The sequence below is a fragment of the Bubalus bubalis genome, chromosome 18 (assembly GCF_019923935.1).
Source record: "Bubalus bubalis isolate 160015118507 breed Murrah chromosome 18, NDDB_SH_1, whole genome shotgun sequence".
Taxonomy (NCBI): Eukaryota; Metazoa; Chordata; class Mammalia; order Artiodactyla; family Bovidae; genus Bubalus; species Bubalus bubalis.
The window spans coordinates 10,476,553-10,499,552 of NC_059174.1; the positions used below are offsets into that span (position 1 = coordinate 10,476,553).

The following is a 23,000-nucleotide window of genomic DNA, read 5'->3' on the forward strand; positions in this document are numbered from 1 at the left end:
CTTGTCTTCAAGCTCTAGTCCCCTTGCCTCCTCTCTCTCTCATTTTGCACCTCCCCCTCCTCCCTATCCCTTCCTCTACCTCCCTCCTCCCCACCAGGGCTCCTGGGCTGCAGAGCTCCACAGGGAAGCTCCACATGGGTGACTTACTGCATCAAACTGCCCTGGCCCAGTGTTGGGCTCCGTGGTTTCTAGGTAGGGAGAAATTGGAAAGAAGTAAGATTGTTAGATAGGAGGGGATAGAAAGTGGACTGCTTCCAAAACACTGGTGGGGTCACTGTTTACTTTGCGCTCTGGTTATTTGCATTCACATCTTATCTCCCCCTTTGGGTTCCACTGAGGGCAGGAGCTGACTCATTCTGTCTTCTTCCTTCCCTCACTGACTCATTCATTCTCTCCTGCAATCATTCCACAAAGACCAGTTACAGGGTTGAGGCAAGTAAAAAGGCTGGACCCCCCCAAGACCCGGCTCTTGAATCGCATCCAGTGTTGCCTCTTTTTAACTGTGGGCCTTTGGACAAGCCTCAGAAACTCTCTGATTACTTTCCTCCAATGGAATAGTAATAGTACCAACCACTTAAGATTCGAACATAATTTAGCGACTAAATAACAACTACAACTGACATCATAGGTTTGCTTTATGGTTCATGTTTAATGAAACTTGTAAACAAATATGTTAGACATTCAACAAAAGATCATTGTTGTTGGTTATCAACTAAAATAAATCGTAAATAGAAACCCCAAAGGTCAGGGACAGTGTTCAATTAATAATAAAATTAATTCTTAATGGTAAACAAACAAAAATCAATTGAGCATTGAACAGGCACATAGGGGAAGTTGAGTGGGAAAAGTAGGAGCTGGTATTGCTATAAATTAAAAGGCAAAAACAAAGAAATTCCAGTTGGATACAGCTCAAAGCAGCTCCTATCTTACTCCCTGATGAAGATAATGGGATAATTAGTTATTGGAAAGCAAACCAAAGATGGAGCCATACCTCACACCGCAGATCAGGGTAAATTCCAAAAGGATCAAAGATTTGCCTGTAAATAAAGGAAACCACAAAAGTGTCATAAGAACACATGGGAAGCTCCCTTTATAAGATTGGAATGGGAAACCAAACTAACTGTGACTCAAAATATAGTTACATTCAGATATGTAAAGTTACATTCAGAAAGATAGTTACATTCAGATATGTAAAAAGTCTTCTTCGAGGGGAAAAAAAAGAAAACAAAACAAGGCAGCAGAGCAGTAGAAAGTATTTGCAACTCAAATCAGGAAGAAGGTACCTCGCTGACATATAGAGAAACCAACCTAGGAAAAAGAGGGAATTCCCTGGCAGTCCAGCGCTTAGGACTCCATGCTTCCACTCCTGGGGAGGTGAGGAGGGTTGGGTTTGGGGAACTAAGATCTTGCAAGCCCTGTCGCACAGCCAGAGAGAAGGGAGAGAAAAGAAAAGTGAGCATAGGATATGACCAGACAGGTCAGAAGGCTCTTAAACAATGAGAAGATGCTCAGTCTCAAGCCCTAATAAGAGAAATGCAAATTGAAGCAAAACTGAGATAACTTAAAAAAAAAAACAAAACTAACAGTTTAGCAAAAAGCAAAATTTGACAAGCATGCTTTGTTGGTGAAGCCATGAAGACCCAGGCCATCTCATACAAGCTGGTGGGAGTGCAAGTTAGCACAACCAGACATGGAAGCCACTTGTCAATATCTAGCAATGTTGCAAATCTCTGTGCTCTTGGCCAGTTTCCCCTAGAAACATCAACAGGACATACGGCGGCCTGTGTGCCTTGGTCCCACACTCAGAGATTCTGATGTAGTTCATCTGAAGTATGACTTAAGGGCTGGGATTTTTAAAATCCCCTTTCATCATTTTCATGGGCAACTGGGGCTGATGGCCGCTGCTATGGACACAGTCAAGTAATCACTGAGTAATCATCATTCAAGTAACCACTGACTCGATGGATGAGTTTGAGCAAGCTCCAGGGAGTTGGTGATGGACAAGGAAGCCTGGAGTGCTGCAGTCCATGGGGTCGCAAAGAGTCAGACATGACTGAGCAACTGAACTGAACTGAATCATTGAGCTTTATTGCTAGTAGCAGAAGCCCCTCATTGATGGGGGGCTGGATGAAGAGACAATGATATAGGTGTGCCATGGAGAAATCTGAAGCTGGAAAAACAAAGAGAGTAGGGGGCTTCTCTCTATGCACTGTTACTGATAGATCTACAGTCTACATTAATGATAGATCTACAGTCTACATCATGATGGAACAAGGCAAAGCACAGAACAGTATGTTCAAAACACCTTGTGTGGCTACCTTTTTAAAGTCGGGGGAGGGAGTACAGAGATATTTGTGTTCATCCATATGTGCATAAACACCTCTGGAAGAACACACAAGAGAAAAATAAAGAGTTGTGCCTGAAATGGAGATAAGGAAGGAAGCCAGGTACAAAGGAAGAGGAGAAAGAGAGAGATTTTACCATATACCATTTTACTTCTATCTATCCTGTTCTGTTTTTGAACATATGAATGCACTATCTATTAAGAATGTTAAACAACAACAAAGTGGTTTCTAGCCTGAATTTGATTCCAGAGTTCAGGGACCCTGCCTGGGTGCCTTGAATTTATTCCACCTTTAACTGTGTTTCTCCTCACTGGCGACCCACTCCAGTATTCTTCCCTGGAAAATCCCATGGGCAGAGGAGCCTGGTGAGCTGCAGTCCATGGGGTCGCTAAGAGTCGGGCACGACTGAGCGACTTCACTTTCACTTTTCACTTTTATGCATTGGAGAAGGAAATGGCAACCCACTCCAGTGTTGTTGCCTGGAGAATCCCAGGGACGGGAGCCTCGTGGGCTGCCGTCTATGGGGTCGCACAGAGTCGGACACAACTGAAGCGACTTAGCAGCAGCAGCAGCAGCAGCAGCTCCTATTCGTAGTTGCTGTCGCCCTCTACTGGACTGAAAGTGTAAGGTGGGTTTTGAAACAAAACCTGATTTTGAGCATTGTGAAGTCAACATGCCCAGCTAAGGCAGAACAATAAACTGCACACCAGTAATAAATTCGCTGTGTGAGTATTTGTTTAAATCTGAGATCCACACAATATAAAAATCAATCTAATCAAACTCATGTTTCTTTAGAAAAAAATCAGATCAAAATATTTGACATATATTATGTGCTATGACAAACCTAGACTGTGTAATAAAAAGCAGAGACATCATTTTGCCAAACCATCACAAAGGTCCGTATAGTCAAAGCTATGGTATTTCCAGTAGTCATGTAAAAATGTGAGAATTGGACCATAATGAAGGCTGAGTGCTGAAGAATTGATGCTTTCAAACTCTGGTGCTGGAGAAGACTCTTGAGAGTCCCTTGGACAGCAAGGAGATCAAACCAGTCAATCCTAAAGGAAATCAACCTTGAACATTCATTGGAAGGACTGATGCTGAAGCTGAAGCTGCAATACTTTGGCCAGTTGATTCGAAGAGCCGACTCATTGGAAAAGACCCGAATGCTGGGAAAGATTGAGGGCAGCCAGAGAAGAGGGTGACAAGATGAGATGGTTGGATGACATCACTGACCTAATGGACATGCGTCCGAGCAAACTCTGAGAGATAGTGAAGGACAGGGAAGCTTGGCAGTCCAGTCTATGGGGTCACAAAGAGCTGGACACAACTTAACGGCTGACCACCAACAACAGTGTGCTAGCTACTATGTCAGGAATTGGGGGAGGGACTTCCCTGGCGATCCAGTGGATCTGCACTTCCAATGCACGGGCTTGGATTTGATCCCTGGTTAGGGAAATAAAATCCCACTTGCCACATCGTGGGACCAAAAAAAAAAAATTGAGAGCAGGTATAAATTCATTCATTTATTCATTCATTTATCTATCCATCCACTCATTTATTCCTGGCACTGGGTCTATTGTGTGTCTAAAGGGATCACAAACACACTTGCCTGTAGGGGGCAGGCACGTAATGTGAATGAGCCAAATACACAGTCTAAGAACATTTTTTCCTGAAGGTCATTCTCCTCTGGGTGTCAGTTTCATCTTCAGAACTGCCCTTTTAAAGGGGGCTGCTGGTTCTCAGATATGTCCCAGTTTCTATGCAGGAATCTTAGCATGATGAGGCCAAGCCTTCCAGTTGTCTAAGGAAAGCAAAACATCTGAATCTTTTTGTGAAATCTCATGTCTAGATTCTTAAACTTGGGCAGTAACAATGTTACATGTAAGAGCTGCCTGCATGCATATTTGAACTAGACAAACATGCTCCCTGCCCTCATGGGAGTTAGTCTTGGAGGGAGACAAGCCACTTCGGTGTGGGTAGTCTTCTTGCTTGTTAACACTGGAATGTTAGTTGCTCAGTCATATCTGATTCTTTGTGACCCCACAGACTCTAGCCCACCAGGCTCCTCTGTCCATGGGATTTTCCAGGCAGGAATACTGGAATAGGTAGCCATTCCCTTCTCCGGGGGATATTCCTGACCCAGGTATGGAACCTGGGTCTTCTGTATGCGTTTTCTGCATTACAAAGGGATTCTTTACCATCTGAGCCATGAGGGAAGCCCAAATGAAAACTCAGTTCAAATAGGCCTGGACAGTGGAGAGAAAGCAATGACTCCATGATGGGAAAGCCCAGAGTTAGTAGAATTCAGGCATGTTTAATAAAAAATAAAAGACAGGTAACCAAATTTAAAAATATTGAAAGGGGACTTCCCTGGTGGCTCAGTGGTAGATAATCCGCCTGCCAGTATAAGAGACATAGGTTCGATCCCTGATCCCAGAAGATTCCCACATACCACAGAGAAACTAAGCCTATGGCCATAACTATTGAGCCTGTGCTCTGGAACCCAGGAGCCGAGACTATTGAGCCCTTGTGCCCTAGAGCCTGTGCTCCGCAACGAGAGAAGCCACCACAGTGAGAAGCCCGCTCACCACAATTAGAGAAAAACTCACGCGGCAACAAAGACCTAGCACAGCCAAAAATAAACAAATAAAATTAATTAAAAAATTTTTTTAATAATAAAAATACACAAAGGATGGGAACTGCCCTGGTGATCCAGTGGCTAACACTCCGCACTCCAAAAGCAAGGAGTCTGGATTTGATCCCTGGTTGGGGAGTTAGATCCTACACGCCAGAACTAAAGATTGCACATGTGTCAACCAAGACCCAATGCAGCCAAGTAAAATAAATAAATAAATATATATATATATATATATATATATATATATATATATTTTAATGGGACAAGCTAGGACCCATCCCTGTGATATTAGGCAGGGGAGAAGAAGGGGACAGTGAGTGCTGAGGGGCAATGAGACAGTATATTGATATGTTGTTAATATAGCACCTATGTACCCTATTCATGATATAGTAACTATATTATGCAGTATTAGGGATAGTAATCAGGGAGCTTCCCAGGTGGCTCAGTAGTAAAGAACCTGCCTGCCAATGCAGGAGACATGAGAGACACAGGTTCGATCCCTGGGCCAAGAAGATCCCCTGGAGGAGGGCATGACAACCCACTCTAGTATTCTTGCCTGGAGAATCCCACGGACAGAGGAGCCTGGTGGGCTACCCTCCATGGGGTTGCAAAGAGTCGGACACGACTGAAGAGTCTTGGCACTCATGCAGAGTAAGTAATAGCTTCCTATGGGTTGTGTTCTCTGTGCTGGCCACTGTGCTAAGTGCTGTACAACTATTTTCTCAAGTAATTCTCACATCAGCCCAAGAAGACAGTAACAACATGAAGGAGGGACAACATAAAGGAGGGAACTGAATCGCTGAGAGGTGGCACCATCTCCCCAGGTCACACAGCAAGAGCCTTGCAGAGACACTGTTAGAACCCAGGCGGCGTGACGTCAGGGGTCTGAGCCTCCCCAGGAAGAGGCAGAGTCTGGACACAGTGAAACTGACCCAGAGTAGCTCAGCCATGTGTGCTCCATTCTAGAAACACTGTGCTGACTTTTTAAGACCATCATTTTTGCATGAGCTTCGTTTCTGTCATTGCAAATAATAACCTACAGAATTTTGAAGGTCAGTGTCCTGGTTCCCACATTTTCCTTGGGGCTCTACATTAAAAGAAGGAAAGGAAGGAAGAAATCCCATCTCAGCTGTAATTAGAGATGGAAATAAAACGTAACCCTGAAATTTGCTGTTCTCAGCAAGGTGGTTGTCATTCTGAAGCAGGTGTCTTACATGGAATAGATATTTATAGAAAAAGGTATTTATAGAATCGGTGTTGAGCTCACTCATTGTCAAATCTCTGAAAAGAGGGCCCCTGGAGCTTTTGGGAAGTGAAGGTGCTGAGCTATTGACAGGGAACGTAATACCTGCTGCTGCTGCTGCTAAGTCGCTTCAGTCGTGTCCGACTCTGTGTGACCCCATAGACGGCAGCTCACCAGGCTTCCCCGTCCCTGGGATTCTCCAAGCAAGAACACTGGAGTGGGTGGCCATTTCCTTCTCCAATGCAGGAAAGTGAAAAGTGAAAGTGAAGTTGCTCAGTCGTGTCCAACTCTTCGCGACCCCATGGACTACAGCCCACCAGGCTTCTCCGTCCATGGGATTTTCCAGGCAAAAGTACTGGAGTGGGGTGCCATTGCCTTCTCCGACGTAATACCTACCTCTTCCCAAATGGTCTTTCTCAGGAACTGTGAGTCACTCAGAGAGAACTCCACCTGGACTCCAGAAATATAGCAAGAAGACACTGGAAGGGCAACATGATCTAGGATTTTATCTACCAGTGAGTAAGGGCAGGGTGGGTGCAAGCCTCTGAGTGGAGCAGTGTGGTCTAATGGCTGAAGGTTCAGAAAATTTCTCTCCCAAACCCTGGCTCTGCCATTCCCTTCCTGAGCCTCAGTCTCCTCTTCTATGAAGTGAGGACCACATGTGGAAAATCATATCAAAGGCAATAAAAGCAACTACTTAAAAAAAATTTTTTTTTAGTCGCACCCATGCAGCATGAGAATCTTACTTCCCTGACAAGGGATCAAACCCACACCCGCTGCATTGGGAGTAAAGAGTCTAAACCACTGGGCCACCAGGCAAGTCCTAAAAAGCAGCTGATATTTTAAGTGCCAGCCACCCTCCCCCTCCCCTTTCCAATCAGTATGAAACTTTAAATTGCCTTACTAGACGTAGCACACAAAACTCCACCGGGAAACAGAAACTGTATATATAGAGCTCATTCAGCGAGTGGGGAAGTGTATAAGCAGGAAAAATTGAATGAAGGATATTGACTACAGCAGAGAGCAGAGAAGTCCAGCAGGTTGGTGCACCCCAAGAAATCAGCCACAGCCCAGAGATGGGTGACCAGCCCTGGGTCAGAGAGACAGGGTCAGGGGACACTAGAGTAGAGCTGAGATCACCTAAGGGATGCTGCAGCTCAGAGAAGGTATGGCTACTGGAGATTTGCTCCAGAGAGGGGTAGAAATACCCCTGCCGTTTCTTCCCTCCTGCCTTCCACTCTCTCACCAGGGTCTCCCACTATCAGACCCAGCATCCTGCAAAGGGGACCCCCTTGTCCCACTCCACCACCATCCTCCTAGCCCTTCAGGGTCAAGGAGGGTAGTTAGGAGGAGGCGGAGGGTAGTTAGGAGGAGGCGTTCTAACATCCAGAACCAGAGAAGAAGACATGGTCGAGCTGGTCAGACCACGCCTTGAGAATTGTGTTCTGATGTGGGAATTGTGCTTAAAGGAGGACCCCAGCAGACACTGGGAGGGATGCGAAGCCACAGATGTGGTTTATCCTGCAGGAGAGCGGTTTTGTGGAGGATAGGGGAACTGCCCCTTCACTTGGGAGGAAGTCCCTCTTACAGCAGATAATAGTGTTCTTTAAAAAAAAAAAAAAGAAAGAGACTTGGCTGCATTGGGTTTTTGTTGCTGCGCACAGGCTTTGTCTAGTTGCAGCGAGCAGGGGTTACTCTCTTTGTCTAATTGCGGTGCGTGGGCTTCTCACTGTGGTGACTTTTGCTGTGGCTCACAGGCTCCAGAGGTCAGGCTCAGTAATTGTGGCACTTGGACTTAATTGCTCTGTGGCATGTGGGATCTTCCCAGATCAGGGATCAAATCCACAGCTCTTGCACTGGCAAGTGGATTCTTGACCGCTGACCCAGCAGGGACGTCCTGAAGGTAGTCTTATATGACCCTCCTGGGAGCAGATCTAACCCAGTTACAGGAAGACAGAGTTGGAGTCAATATAAGGAAGATCTTTCTCTTTCGTAGAAATTAACACAACATTGTAAATCAACTGCACTTCACTTTTCAAAATATATTGATGAAAAAAAAAAGGAGAAGAAGAAAACTCTTTTCTGATGGAACTGAATTTGGCTTTCCTGGGAGGTAGTGAGCTCCCCATCACAGCAAAGGATTTGTGAGAGTTAATTCTTGGCCTACTGACCGTTGCTATTTTGAACTAGCTTCTACCTTTGACATGACAAAGAAGTTTCAGTAACCCAGGGGATCCGGTATTATCAGTTAAACTTTTAAACTTGCTTTGTGAAAACCTGTTTTATTTCCCCTTGGTGTGGTGTGTTTACTCGTTCACAGGCTGTAAGTTTCTCACAGACAGGAAGATGTATGTAGATCTGCCTGACTTTAAGCAAACATAATATGTGAAAATTTTGGTTCTTGGTTCCACTACAAACAAACAAACAAAAAGCTATCATTTAATTTCTTTAAACAATAATTTTCCCTAGGACATTTAAAATATACTTTCAGGGTCAAATAAAAATTTTCCTGAAGTGTTTATTTTATGTTGGCTAAGGGAAACTATTATCCAGAGGAGGTCTATAGAGAGGAATAAATTAATGTGAACAATACGCAAATAAAAAGCCACAATTTTCTGCGGTATTTGTTAAAATAAGCATCTTTTTGGCTTTTAGCAACCCATAACAGCAGCCTGCCTAAGAAGGCAACGGCAACCCACTCCAGTACTCTTGCCTGGAAAATCCCTTGGCAGAGGAGCCTGGTGGGCTGCAGTCCATGGGGTCCCGAAGGGTCAGACACGACTGAGCAACTTCACTTTCACTTTTCACTTTCATACATTGGAGAAGGAAATGGCAACCCACTCCAGTGTTCTTGCCTGGAGAATCCCAGGGACGGGGGAGCCTGGTGGGCTGCCGTCTATGGGGTTGCACAGAGTCGGACATGACTGACGCGACTTAGCAGCAGTAGCAGCAACAAGTATATGTATACGTTCTTCTTTGAGCACAGGCTCGCTGAAATACACTAGTGTATTACTCTGAATTGAAGTATAGTTGACTTACAATATTGTGTTAGTTTCAGATGTATAGCAAAGTACTTCAGTTATATTTATATCTACTCTTTTGCAGATTCTTTTCCATTGTAGATTATTATAAGATATTGAATATAGTTACCTGTACCAGATAGTAGGTTCTTGTTTACCTGTTTTATATAGTAGTGCATATCTGTAATCCTAAATCCCTAATTTATCCCTCCTCCCTCTTCCCCCTTTGGTAATTATAAATTTGCTATGCCTGAGTTTATGTTTTGTAATAAGTTCACTTGTATTATTTTTTAGATTGCAGATCAGTGCTATTACATAGTATTTGTCTTTCTCTGACTTACTTCACTTAGTATGATAATCTCTAGGTCCATCCATGTTGCTGCAAATGGCATTATTTTATTCTTGTTTATAGCCCTGTATCTTTCTTCTTGCGTGGACCTTCTATAACCTTCTACTATGATTTCCCGTTTCCCATTCTTTATGGTGGTTAGAGAACCTAAAGAATCTTTCAAAACCGTCGATGTGCAGAATGAAGCCATTTACCTGGAGTTCACAGTCCCTTCCACCTTCTCTTCCCTGGTTTCTACAGTTCATTTGATGTCAATTTCCTTAATCAGTGGCTTCAAGTCTTCCCAAGTTTCATTTCAGTTTTCATAGAGACAATATTCTTCCTTTTTACCCTCATGTTTCCATGATTTCTGTAACACTTAATGGAATCAATTGTTGATGATAATAAACACAACGGCCATACACAAATTTGGGAGCAAACACACTCACTCTGCCTAAGGGTAGAGGACAAAGGTGAGGAAGAAGTATGTAGGTGGAGAGTTCAGTATGCATGTGTGTTTCACAGAAGAAATAGGACAAGTTCATTAACCTAGTGAGTCAGTTAAATGATAGCTAGTTAAGAGAGTGTCTTAAAAAATAACTATAAAATTAAAACTATGAAACTCAATTAAAGCTTTGAAAAAAATTAAAAGCTTTGAAACTCAAAGTGCCTTTGTGTGTGTGTGTATTAGCTCATATTACTTGGTCATCCATCATGTGCTCTTTCATTCATTAAATATTCCTTCTGTGATCTCACAATACTAGACATACTGCTGGCTACAGGCTGATTGGCAGGGTCACTCTGTTATGCCCATTTTATTGGTGGGGAGACTGAGGCTCAGCCAGCTGACATTGCCATACACATTTAAGTACAAGTGCTAGGTCTTTTGGTTGTACATCCTCATGTACTTCCTACCATGTAAGACGGAGGGTTCAGATTTCTCTTCCCCTTAAACCAGAAGTTCAGGTTCTCCAAGTTGACAGTATGAGGAAGAAAGCAGACTATTCTATAAGCCATTTTGGAAAACTGACAGATAAATAGATTGAAAGGCAAATTTTCCCAGTGTTTGGAGTCAGAGTGCTGACAGCAAACAGAAGGCACATTAGATGGATTCTGAAGAGAATTTATTTTTTGAAATAAGTGTGTATGTATATATCTATGTATTTATTTATTTATTAGGGCTTCCCAGGTGGCTCAGCTGTAAAGAATCTGCCTGCAATCTGGGAGACACAGGAGTTGCAGGTTCAGTCCCTGAGTGGGGAAGATCCCCTAGAGGAGGAAATGGCAACCCACTCCAGTATTCTTGCCTGAAAAATCCCATGGACAGAGAAGCCTGGTGGGCTACAGTCCACGCAGTCACAGAGTCGGACACGACTGAGCATGAGAATACATTTATTCATTTGGCTGCACTGGGTTTTAGTAGGGACACTCAGGATCTTCAATCTTCATTGCAGCATGCAGGGTCTCTTTTTTTAAATTAATTAATTTTAGTTTTGGTTGCACAAGGTCTTCATTGCTGCACGTGGGCTTTAGTTGCGGTGAGCAGGGGGCTACTCTCTAGTTGCAGTGCATGGGCTTCTCATTTCGATAGCTCCTCTTCTTGTGGAGCACAGACTCTAGGGTGTGCGGGCTTCAGTAGTTTAAGCACAGGGGCTCAGGAGTTGTGGCTTCATACTGTATGTAGGATCCGTTAGTTGCACATGTGGGATCTAGTTCCCTAACCAGGGATCTAACCCGGGACACCTGCATTGGGAGTGCAGAGTCCTAGCCACTGTACCAGCAGGGAAGTCCCTGAAGAGAATCTAGGGATTACAGGGAGTTCCCCACCTTTCTCCTCCTGCCCTCCTGTCTCCATCTAGTGCCTCCCACTGGTTCAACCCAATAGGAAGTCACAGGGGAGGGAGCCCAGGTGATGCCTTCCATCAAGGTCAGACTTGTAGGACACAGAGAAGGTGAAGAATGAATCTGAGCACAAGCAGATGGGTAACAACCAGAGCCCACCCTGCTTGCCAATTGGCATCACTGATATAATTCTTTTTTCCTTTATGGTGTTAAGAATTCTCTGAGACTGATTCAGAAGGAAGGGGCAGGGGAAGGACATTCCAGCCAGGGGCATATTGGTACCAGCCCACCAAGGGGGTCAGAGGGAGAGGGTAGGGGCAAGGTCCTACAGTAGACACAGGGAACTGTATTCAATATTCTGTGATAAACCATAATGGAAAAGAATGTATATACACATGTAACTGAACTGCTGTGCTGTACAGCAGAAATTAACACAACATTGTAAGTCAACTGTACTTCAATACAATAATACATACATATATACACAGGTAAAGCTACTTCAACCACACTAGCCAGGCACCCAGCTCACTGCCAAAGGCTTTCTGTTCTCATAGAGTCCAGCTTCCCCTCCGTGGACCCCTGCAAGCACCCCATGTCCAGCCAACCAGAGTTCCTCCTCAACTGTCCACTGCTTCACTCCTCCGGGTCTTTGCACATGCTGTTTCCTCTGCCTGGGACCCCCTTCACCACTCTCATCTGCCTAGAATCTCCCACTTAGCCTTTCAAACACAGCTCAGGTGTCACTGCCCCACAGTTTTAAGTCATGCACAGAAAAGCTTTATCTCAGGGGTGTCAGGGAAGTTTACCATTTGAAAAAAAAAAAATGTTCATTCCTGGAATTAACCATGCCAACAGAGCAAAAAAGAGCAAAAAAAAAAAAAAAAAAATCTCTGGGGATCTGGAGATGTATGTGTGAATGAAAATATCAGTGAACCAGTATCGCACATGGGTCATCATGCTAAGCCCTCTCCATGGAAGGGGAGGCAGGTAGACTCTACTGTAAACCTCATTTCTCAGAGGAGGAAAGCAAGGTACAGAGAGGCTGAGCAATTTGCCCAAGGTCACACAGCTGGCAAGTGGTAGAAGCAAGGGCTGAAGTCTGGTATCTTCACACCACGTGCTGTAACCACGTGGCATACTGAATGAATGAATGAATGAATGCAACCACCAGAACCAAAATGATGGTCGACCCAGAGAGAGGACAGCTCTGCTGAGTCAGGGTGGGCTGTCCAGGTCAGTCCCTGCAGTGGGGGAGAACAAGAGCAGGGACAGGCAGTTCAAAGATGGAGAAGGATGACACCCCCTCCCATGAAGCAGACCCTTCCCTGGGGACCTAGTGTTCCTCCTCCCCTGGGTCCTGATGGCTGGGGGCAGCCTCCACCCGCCCCTTATCTCACTATATTACAACTGCGAGTTCATGTGTCTCTCTCCCACTTTGGATGTCGGGTCCGGTTTCACTCAAACTTTTCTGGCCAGGACTGTTTGTCCACCTAGGGACAATCCACTTTTCTTGAATAAAGGAGACAAACGATATTCAAGACTGCAGAAGCCCTGGTGAGAACACGGCCAGACCCCACTCCAAGAAGCAGTGGAGCAAGGAGCCAGTTGCTGGCAGGAGGTCAAAGCAGGACCAGCTGCTTGGCTGACAAGGTATCAACCAGGCACTTGCTCTTTTCCCTAAGAAGAGTCAGGCTTGGGCCTGAAGTCTGAGCTTGAACTCTATAGACAGGAATTAAGGGGGCCTGCAGCTCATGGGGGAGCTTGGAAGAGATGTTGAAAAGGATGTGTCTGAGAGTGCTGCTCCGTGCTGTTCCTAGAATCCCATCAGTACCTCTGGGCTCAGTGGGAAAGTGCTGTGATCAATTGGCAATATCTGCCATGCGTACTCTACCACCAGACGTAGAGGTATGCATGCTCTCTGTTTACCATCAGGTGGCAGGGCTGTGGGAGAAGGGGCTGGGCAGATTAGTAGTCATAACAGAATGAACGTTTCTCAAGAACTTGGAATGTGCCCTGTTAAATGCTTTGCCTGTTCTATTTTATTTAATCCTCAAGATAACTCTCAGAGATAAGGGACTCTGGCCCCACCCCTATGGCAGCTCTATAAGAGTCACAATTTTACCTACTTGTATATTTTTTCATATTTATTTATTTATTTGGCCTCGCTAGGTCTTAGTTGTAGCACATGGGATCTTTAGTTGGGGCATACACACGCTTAGTTGTGGCATGTAGGATCTAGTTCCCTGACCAGGGATCGAACCCAGGCCTCCTGCATTGGGAGCGTGGAGTCTTGGTCACTGGACCACCAGGGAAGTCCCACCATTTTATTTATCTGTGTTTAGCGCTATATCCGCAGCACCTAAAAGAGTACCTGGCATATGGCTGGCACTCAATAAATATTTGCTATTGAGTAGATGAACTCCCATTTTGAATATGAGGAAACTGAGGCCCAGAGAGACAAGTAACTTACTCAAAGTCATACAGTTAATAAGAGGTCCTCTAGGGCAGCATCTCTGGAATGTTCTGAGAAGTGGCATTGTTCTATAATCTGTGCTATGCACTAGCTACAGGTGACTAGTCAGGACTCGACAGGGAGGTAAGGCAACTGAGAAAGTGCATTTTAAATTTCATGTAATTCTAACTAATTGAAATAGAAATGGCCCAGCACAGCTCTAGAGCTTGAGAGCTCAACCACCCTAGACCGATACCAAACACCAGGTCCAGGTTTTCCAAGTCAAATGAAAACACTGAGAGTTTTTTCAGTTATAATTCCATCAGGAAGGGCAGGAGGGTGTAGCAGTGAATGAATCACAAGTAATTGTATTACTTATGTGGCTCTCCTGGCCACACAGTGTTGCGAAGGCTTTTATCCACACGCTGGGTTTCACACGAGAGGCTTGAAGACTCCATGGGAGACGTGGCTAGTCAGGGTTACCTGCTGACCTTGGACCACAGCCAGCTGTGCAACCCTGAAATGCCAAGCATTTCATTTTCACAGCTGGCAAACAGGGAACCATGGCAAACAGAGTCAAGCTGTGGGCCAGGCCAGCTTCCTTAGAAACCTCAGCAGTAAGTGACCAGCAGTTCTGACCTGACAGGTCCCAAGACAGCATCAGCTCCAGGAGAAGCCGTGACATGCAGGAAGCTTCGTGTACATTTAGCGCCTCATATCTGCCTCCCCTCCCCTCTTCTCTCTACCCCTCTTAGGGGCTGGCCTCTTCCTTTCCCTCTAGTCATGAAACAACATTATCTTGAGAAAGCGCCTGAAGCTGATGAATGAATGCTAAGGTGTCAATGACTCATAGAATCCATTTTCAAATGATTTCTATTTTAACAGGAAACAAAGTCTCCAGCTAAGGAAGAGTTTTCTAACTGGTAGACAGGCATCATCAACAAAAGTTCAAATTTATGGAGCTTTGTTCATGGGGTTTTATGCTTCCCTGGTGGCTCAGATGGTAAAGAATCTGCCTGCAATGCAGAAGACCCGTGTTTGATCCCTGGGTTGGGAAAATCCCCTGGAGGAGGAAATGGCAATCCACTCCAGTATTCTTGCCTGGAAAATCCTGTGGACAGATGAGCCTGACCGGTTACAGTCCATGGGTCACAAAGAGTCAGACACAACTGAGTGACTAACATGCACGGGGCACTGATGGAAGTAGTCAGCATGTATTAATTCATTTATTATTCATTCATTCATCATATATTAATTTGTCAACACCACGAAAGGAACAAAGGCTACCCCATTTGGAGGTGGGAAACGGAGGCACATGGTGCAGCTGGTCCAGTTGGCACCAAGCCAGGGCCCAAATCCAGGCACAGCTGGGGAGGCAAGTTCTGCAGAGAAGGAAGCAGGAAGCAGAAATGCCAACTGGGGGGAAGAAAGTCTTTTCTCTTTTAATCTGAGATTAGGGACGACCAAGGCCTGGGCCAGCAAACCTCTGTGGCTTCACCCATTTACTGGTCTGTTGCTTCTTACCCTCCAATCTAAACAGTTACAAATTTACTGGAGGGACTGAGCCAAGAATTCCACTTGCAGACGTGATCCAGGGTGGCCCCCAGGCTGGCTCACTTATGCTGGGCTGCAATTTTTCTAGATTACTCAGCCTTTGGGAGGAAAGCTGGGCCAAGGACAAACCTCTGGTGAGAACAGAGTGTTTAGAGAGCCGCCTGCCTCCTCCTTCCCTCCTCCTCCAAGAGACTCAGGGACCTGGAGGCTCCCTGGGGAGCTAGGGCTGCAGCTGCAAGGAACAGTTCTCCTAGGCCTCACCCCATCCCCAACACTACCCCCCTCCCTATCCCTCCCACCCGCCCCCCACCCCAGGCCCAGCTGTTCCTGGGACAGGGCTGGCAGTTCACTGACACCTCTCCAAAGGGCCTGTACCACACAGAATCACGTGCATGCATCCGTGAACACAGGCATGCAAAAAACTCAGGGCTGCTCTACACTTAGGTACTGACAGCTGTTCTCCTCGGGTGGGTAATGTTTTCCCTTTTGTGCTTGTCCCTTTTGATACTGAGTACTTCCTTAGTTTTTATTTATTTTTTAAATTTTGTTTGTGTTCTGCGGCTTGTGGAATCTTAGCTCCCCAACCAAGAATCGAACCTGCTCCATGGCAATGAAAGTGCCATGTCCTAACCACTGGACCGCTGGGGAAATCCCAAATCCACCCTTTTTAACTGTACAATTCAGTGGGTTTTCATCTATTCAGAGTTGTGCAATCATCATTATGACCGAATTTCAGAACATTTTTATCACACTCCTGCCCCAAAACATCCCTTAACAGCCACACTATTTCCCTCAACATCCCAGCCCTGAGTAACCACTAATTTCCTTTCTGTCTCTATGGATTGGCCTGTTCTGGACATTTCATATAAATGGACTCATACAATTCCCGTTCTTCTGTGTCTTTCACTTAGAATAATGTTTCCAAGGTTCATTCAGGCTGTAGTGTAAGTTTGACAATGATAGATCTGTGGTGGTTAAAGCTCATTTATTCCTCAAACACGTAGTTAAGAGGCTACCAGGTGCCAGCCTTGGGGCTGGCAGCAAACCCTGCCCCGACGGGTTTCCAGTCAGGGAGAGAGAAGAGTAAGTCGAATGAACAAGGAATGATTGAGAAAAATTAGACGGAGGTAAGCACAGAGCTCGGAGAAGGCAATGGCAACCCACTCCAGTACTCTTGCCTGGCAAATCCCATGGACGGAGGAGCCTGGAAGGCTGTATGCAGTCCATGGGGTCGCTAGGAGTCGGACACAACTGTGCGACTTCACTTTCACTTTTCACTTTCATGCACTGGAGAAGGAAATGGCAACCCACTCCAGTGTTCTTGCCTGGAGAATCTCAGGGACGGGGAAGCCTGGTGGGCTGTCTATGGGGTCGCACAGAGTCGGACATGACTGAAGCGACTTAGCAGCAGCAAGCACAGAGCTGTTTGGTAGTGAAGAGAGGAATGGTGACTTTAACACAGGGGGCCAGCGAAGGCCTCGCTGTAAGTGAACGCAATGCGGCCGGCCGAACTAAGGCTGGAAGAGGGTGAAGGTGCGAAGGTGCCCCCGCGATGCCCCCTCCCAGCACTCAGGTCCCCCAGGCCCGGGACCTCGCCTGTCTGGTCCACGCCGTGTCCCTGCGCCTGGGACGGCGGTCGACACCCAGGAGGCGGTCGCGATGCTTGACTCTTGAGTGGCCCGCCGGGGCCGCGAGCGAGGCCCCCGGGTCGAGGGTGTGTGCAGGTCGAGGGGTGGGCGAGGACCCCACGCAGGCCCGGAACCCGCACAGGCCCGGACCCCGCACAAGCCCCGCCCCCGGAGCAGGCCCCGCCCCGCGAAGGCCCCGCTCCCGGCCGCCGCCATTGGCCGCGCGCGCCTCCGCCCTCGGCCTCGCACTTCCTGGCGGAGCCATGGCCGCGCTCCCGGCCGGCCCGCGGGCTCCGGCGCTCCGGCCCCGCCGCCCCGCCCGCTCGGCCCCGCCGCCGGGGGTCCCTGCGCCGCGCCAGTAGCGTGCCCTCCCAGGTGGGCCTCCGCGCGCGCCCCGCTCCTGCGCTGGCCGGGGCGGGAACCGCGCGCCGTCCGGGGGCCGGGGCGGGGGGCGGGCCTGCTTCGGGAGGGTCGCCGGCGCCGCGGTTCCGCCCGCGGGAGCCCTTTGTGCTCGGCGGAGCGCCGGTGAGGACCGCAGGGCTAGGGGCGGGCCCCGAGGCTCGGGGCTGGGGAGGGGGCCGCCGCCCCCGCAGGTGGGACAGGTACGGCCTGCGCGGCGGCGCGCGGCCCAGGTGGGCGAGCGTCCCCGCGTCCCGCCGCCGGCGCCCTCCCCGCTCCGCGCCCTCCCCAGCCTCGCGGCCGGCGCGAGGCCGCCCGGGCGGCTGTTGTGCCGGCGGTTCCGCCTAGCGGTGCCGGGTCCGAGGAAGCCACGGCGGTATCCGCCGAGAGCCGGGACTGGTGAGTGCGTGCGGGCGTCCGGGTCCACCTCCACCTCCACGACGCGGTTTCCCCCACCTCCCGAGCGCCGCGGTCCGGCAGGTTTCAGGCCCGAAACGCGGGTCCCTGGGGACCCTGCCGGCCGCCCGGACGTGGCCTCTGTTCGTGTTTAGTAAAAAGACCTCTCAGCGCCTCACTGGGTATCGCCACAGTCTCTGCGGATGGCCTTGACCCCTCACCTGCTTGCAGAAAGCACAGAAGGCAGCTGACACCCACACTCCTGGAGCAGCTGGGCCCCCGAACCGCTTGCCCGCAGACAAAAGGGAGCCTCCTCACGGGGAAAACTCGCTCTAAAAACGTTGGCCTAGAAAACAAAGCTTTTAGCACTGAAGGCAGACCTGAGACCTGGCTGGCTGCCTCGGGTGGTGGAGACGGTCTGCTGCGGGTGACCTTGGGCGGGCCCCACGGCCACCTGAGCCTGGGCATCAGGAGCGGCGGTGACACCTGTTTCGGAGGGTGAAGGTGAAACAAGGAAGTCAGGGATGAAGAGTAGGATGGCTGCTGGTGTCCTTCCCTTCCGTCGCTGAGCCCCCAGCATCCTAGGGGCAGTCAGAAAGGATTGGGGGGAGGGCTACAGCTGGTCTTTGTCACAAAGTTGCTAATTTGCCGAGAGAAATCTACTTATCCCTTCCTTCCCCCCAGAAAACTGGCAGGGTCGACTGTACCGGGATCGCTTCCCCAACCCATTCCCCCACATCATTGGAGCCCCCTCTTGTTTTCCGTGATTATCTTAACAGAGCGCTGGACTCCTTACTGCACTGTTACTTATTAGCAAAAGCTGACTCTTCTCAACTCGGATAGCAGGGGATAGATCCCTCTGTAAACCCTCTGTCCCAGTATATGACTTGTGCCCATGTTGCTGGCTTAATCCTTCCTCCCTGTGTGCCCATCCTCCGAGGTCTCCCAGAGCCGGCTCTGTGCTCTTAGTGAGTTGCTTGACATTTCAAAAACTGGAAGAGGCCTGTCATGGTGTGGGTACACCAGCCCTTGCCATAGACTCCACCATGAAGTGTGTAGAAAGGTTAAATTGCTTGTTCAAGTTTATCGTGGATGTTCCAGGCAGGACATACCCCCATCCCCTCTCCCATTCTCTCACAGAGGTTTCCTGCCTGTGGGTGTTTGTTTAATGGCCAGGTGGAGTAGCCTAGGGCTTGAGAGCATGCAAGCCTCCTTACCTTGGAATCCTGACTCTGCTGCTCCTTCCTGAGTGTGAAGCTGAGCAAGTTCCTTCCCCTCGCTGCGACAGCTTCCTCCTCTGTAAACTGAGGGTAATAATAGTGCTGGCGTCCTGGTGATGTTGTGGGGCTTAAATCAGTGAGACAAAGAAAACAAGACTGCCTGTGTCCAGAGCATATTTTATACGTGGTAGTCGTCCCTGAACCGTATCCTGAACGTCACAGAATTTTACAAGGATCAGACTCAAAGCCTAGGCCCCATTCAAGTGCCCATGTCTGTCCAGTTTTGAAGCTGAACAGATTCAGGTTTGATTCCCAGCCATTCACTAGCTTTGTGTGACCTTGAGCTCAACATCTTCATCTGTGAAATGGGTTAAGTGACGTCAGCTTGGTCAAGCCGGGTGGAAGTTTAATGTGATAGCAGGTGTCAGTCCCTTAACTTGGTCCCAGGGTCATAGTCTGGGTTCTGAAATGACAAGTGTTGATACTGTGGTCTTGATCTATTGCAAAGACGTCCTTCTGATCAAACATCCAAAGGTAGGTGTTTGTAGGCGAGCTTAGAGACAAGACGTGGTGGGACTTTAGGTGAGAAGGGAACGCTTACTACGTGTTCTGTCTGATTTTAACACCCGAATGTTTTCAGCCCTCAGCATGACAGAGTGCTTGGAAGTACAGTGTTCTCTCTCTCTCCCCTCCCTTCGCTCTTGCTGTCACTGACACCTGCCAGCAGAGCCTGCGATTTGTGAATGACCTCGAGTTATTACTACATGCTCAGAAACCCTGTTCTTGTCGTAGGGCTGCGATCTCGTTTATGATGGAGGGAAGCCGGCAGACGCGAGTGTCTCGGCCGTACAAGATCAGCGAGTCCTCAAAGGTCTGTGAACAGGTCACTGTGCCGATTGCCCAAGAAGGGTGAGGGTTTTCTAACAAGCTCATTCTCATTGTACAGGCTGATTTTCTATTCTTGGCATTGGTGTTAATCTCCTTAACGATGACTAGAGGCGGCACAGGCAAGGAGTGGAAAAATCATAAAATCAGAGCGGGGGTTGAAGGGAGTAGTGGATGTTAGAAACACAACTGGACTCCTTTATCCTGCACCTCGACCCTGAGAGGTGTACAGGACAAGGTGGATGTCATGGGATTCCTGTTTCCACCTGAGGCTCCAAAGATGTCTGTCAAGAAGCCAGCCCCCAGCCTTATAGTGGGGGAGCACCTGGCATACCTGATGTGAAGGGCCAGAGCCTTTCCTGGTCGTGACCTTCTGGGAGCCTAGGAGTGAGTGAGGGTGGCCCCCAGGGCGCTGCTACCTACCTGTGTCACGCTGACTGCATCAGACTCGTCTTGGGAAGGGGGAGGGGGCAGGTGTCTCACTAGAAGTACATGTACCCAGCCCCACCCCAGACCTGCTAAATTAAAGTCTGGGAGCAGGATCTGGTAATCTGTAACCTTTAGTAGACTCCTCAGGTGACTTGGAGCGGCCCTTGTCCCCACAGCCGCTGTAGATAAGGTTCAGGGGACCAATTTGTGGGACAGTCCCCATTTATACCTGTCTCTTTATAAATATCAATAGCGTCCTTTTCTTTAAAAGTCTCCTTTTTTGACGATTAAATGTCATGGTTGGACTATATCATGCATTCTCCATGGGGCTGACATTGCTCACAAGGAACTGCAATGTGTTCTTGGGGATGTGGAAAGAATTTTACTCTTTCAAAGTACATATAATACATGCCCAGATATATAGACTGTATATTGTGTGTTTAAATGACACAGCAAGCTATTAGGGAAAAAATATCTTAAAAGCAGACAAATGAAGAAAGATGAAATACCATTTTAGATAAAGGGAGCTGCGAGCAACTTACAGATGAGGACAAAAAGAGGAGTGAGGTTCAACAGCTGTGTGAAAAAGAAAAATGGGGTGTAATTTTCAGGGGAGGCTGATCCCCCGAGAACTCTCCTATTTCCATTTGAGCCGACTGAGAAGGCTCTTGCCAAGCCCGGCTTTATCTGCTGTGAAAACCCAGAAAGGTCTCACTGCTGCCTCAAAGGGGCTTTGTTTCGGAGCTTGGCTGCCGAGACAGCGTAGCTTTCTAAGTTCGACAGCGCTAGAAACCTTTGTCCCTTCAAGCCAGATTCTGAGCCTGTTTCTCTTTGAATTGAAGCTTTCAGGAATAGGTTTCTCTATCCCTTGGTTTGTTGTATTTATGTTCCTAACATTTCATACTTAGCAAGTGCCCAAATCATAACGTGCCCTTGAATTTCTAGACATTCATCACACCCGTGTGGCCAAAACCTGGATAAGTTAAAAAGAACATCACCAGACCCCTCCGGGTCCCTGCAGTAGGGAGAGCCACTCTCCCAGCTTTCCGCAGTTTCACCTGCCCTTGAACTTGTATGAATGGAGTCGGGGGGTGGCTGTGTGCTGCTCCTTGCTCTCGTTACCCTGCATCGGAGGGTCACCCCGGTCACTGCTTGTGGTGGTACACCTTGCCTGTCTCGGATCAGTGGAGCCTTCCATGCTGTGGCTGCCGCTGCTCATTTATCCACTCTAAAATATGTCTATCCAATTTGATGCTGAATTCCTTATTCTTTAATGTTTATTTATTTTGGCTGTGCCATGTGGCTTGTAGGACCTTAGTCCCCCGACCAGAGATTGAACCCACACCCCATGCAGTGGAAGCGAGGAGTCCTAACCACTGGACCACCAGGGAAGTCCCTGAATTCATTTTTAGTATAAGGTGCCCCGTACCTCAGGTTCCCTGGTGGCTCAGCGGTAGAGAGTCCACCTGCCAATTCAGGAGACACAGGTTTGATCCCTGGGTTGGGAAGATCCCCTGGAGGAGGAAATGGCAACCTATTCTAGTATTCTTGCCTGGAAAATCCCATGGACAGAGGAGCCTGGCGGGCTACAGTCTATGGGGTTGCAGAGTCGGACACGACCTCACAACTTAACAACAACATCCCCATACATGCCCCTTTCTGCCCAGCATTAGACCCTGAGTACCTGTGTTTCTTCCCCTTGCCTAGCCTTTGGTGAAGGTGCTAAAATAAGAAATGAAGGGATGAACAGGGTTGATGTCATGGGAGAAAGTCGAAGGTCAGAGTTTCTAAGTTATGTGAAGTGCTACAACTCAGTTACTGATGACCCTTTAAAGTCAGGAAGTCACGGTTGTCTGTTTTTAGTTGTTGTCTCTGCTGCTGCACTAAACATCTGGAAACAGGCTGTGGTGGAGACCCAGGTGCAGAACTAAACGAGCCCACCTAGCCTGGAGGCCCAGCTGTAGAAGCAGTGAAGCCGTCTCTGCCCTGCCTGCCTGCTGCAGATGGCCCCATGGAAACTCTCCTCCAGGGCTCTCCCTATCCTTGCCCCTCCTCAGGGTTATTTCCTTTTCACGCCGCAGCTAGGGGCCTGTGTACCCCTATTTAACTGTGATAGTTCCAGTGCCCCCGCCGGCTTGGAAGCAACCAGGAGACCAGGGTGGGCTCAGAGCCCACCTGAGGCCCCTCACTTGCTTCTCAAGGACACTAGCCTTCACTGTCACTCGGTAGCCCACTCCTGTGGTGCCTTTTTATTTCCTTCAGTCTGCACCCAAGAGGGGCCTCAGGCCAGCTTGTGCTGGAGCCCAGACCTTTCCTGCTCAATTATAGGCCAAAACCAGGCCAGCCCAGTGCTCTCTGGATAACCAGAATAGGCAGAAATATCCATGTGTGAACCTCCAAGAAGCCACCCTGTAATGTCAGGCAGGAGAGCCTGGCTCTGTGGACTTGAAAGAGAAGGGAGCTGTAGGGATTGGCTGCATGGTGTCCTCAGAATGTGAGGATGTTGCCTGAAACTCGTGTGGATGGAGCCATGGATGTTGGAACTGGCTGGATGGGAAGGACCACAGGGAAATAAAGTGGCCCGTTACTGGTGCATTGGAGGTGGTAGAGAACAGATT

At 48.2% G+C, this 23,000-nt stretch overlaps 1 protein-coding gene and 1 long non-coding RNA gene across 4 annotated transcripts in view; one reads left to right on the forward strand and one right to left on the reverse strand.

Moving 5' to 3' along the window:
• Nucleotides 1–18,207, reverse strand: LOC112580208. The gene is made up of 3 exons (XR_003104485.2): nt 18,070–18,207; nt 992–1,037; nt 1–188 (listed from the first exon to the last, which is right to left on the reverse strand). It is a non-coding gene; the product is annotated as an uncharacterized LOC112580208 (long non-coding RNA).
• Nucleotides 17,282–23,000, forward strand: part of KLHL36 (kelch like family member 36) — a 16,214-nt gene continuing 10,495 nt past the window's right edge. The window contains exons 1-2 of one of the 3 annotated variants that reach the window (XM_044932218.2): nt 17,282–17,428; nt 19,861–19,939. In XM_044932218.2, coding sequence (XP_044788153.1) covers nt 19,877–19,939 — 63 coding nt within the window. In that variant the 5' untranslated portion in view covers nt 17,282–17,428; nt 19,861–19,876. Of the gene's footprint in view, nt 17,429–17,526; nt 17,852–19,860; nt 19,978–23,000 lie in introns of those variants that run through there. The other 2 variants (XM_006045711.4, XM_044932219.2) reach the window with 2 other exon arrangements.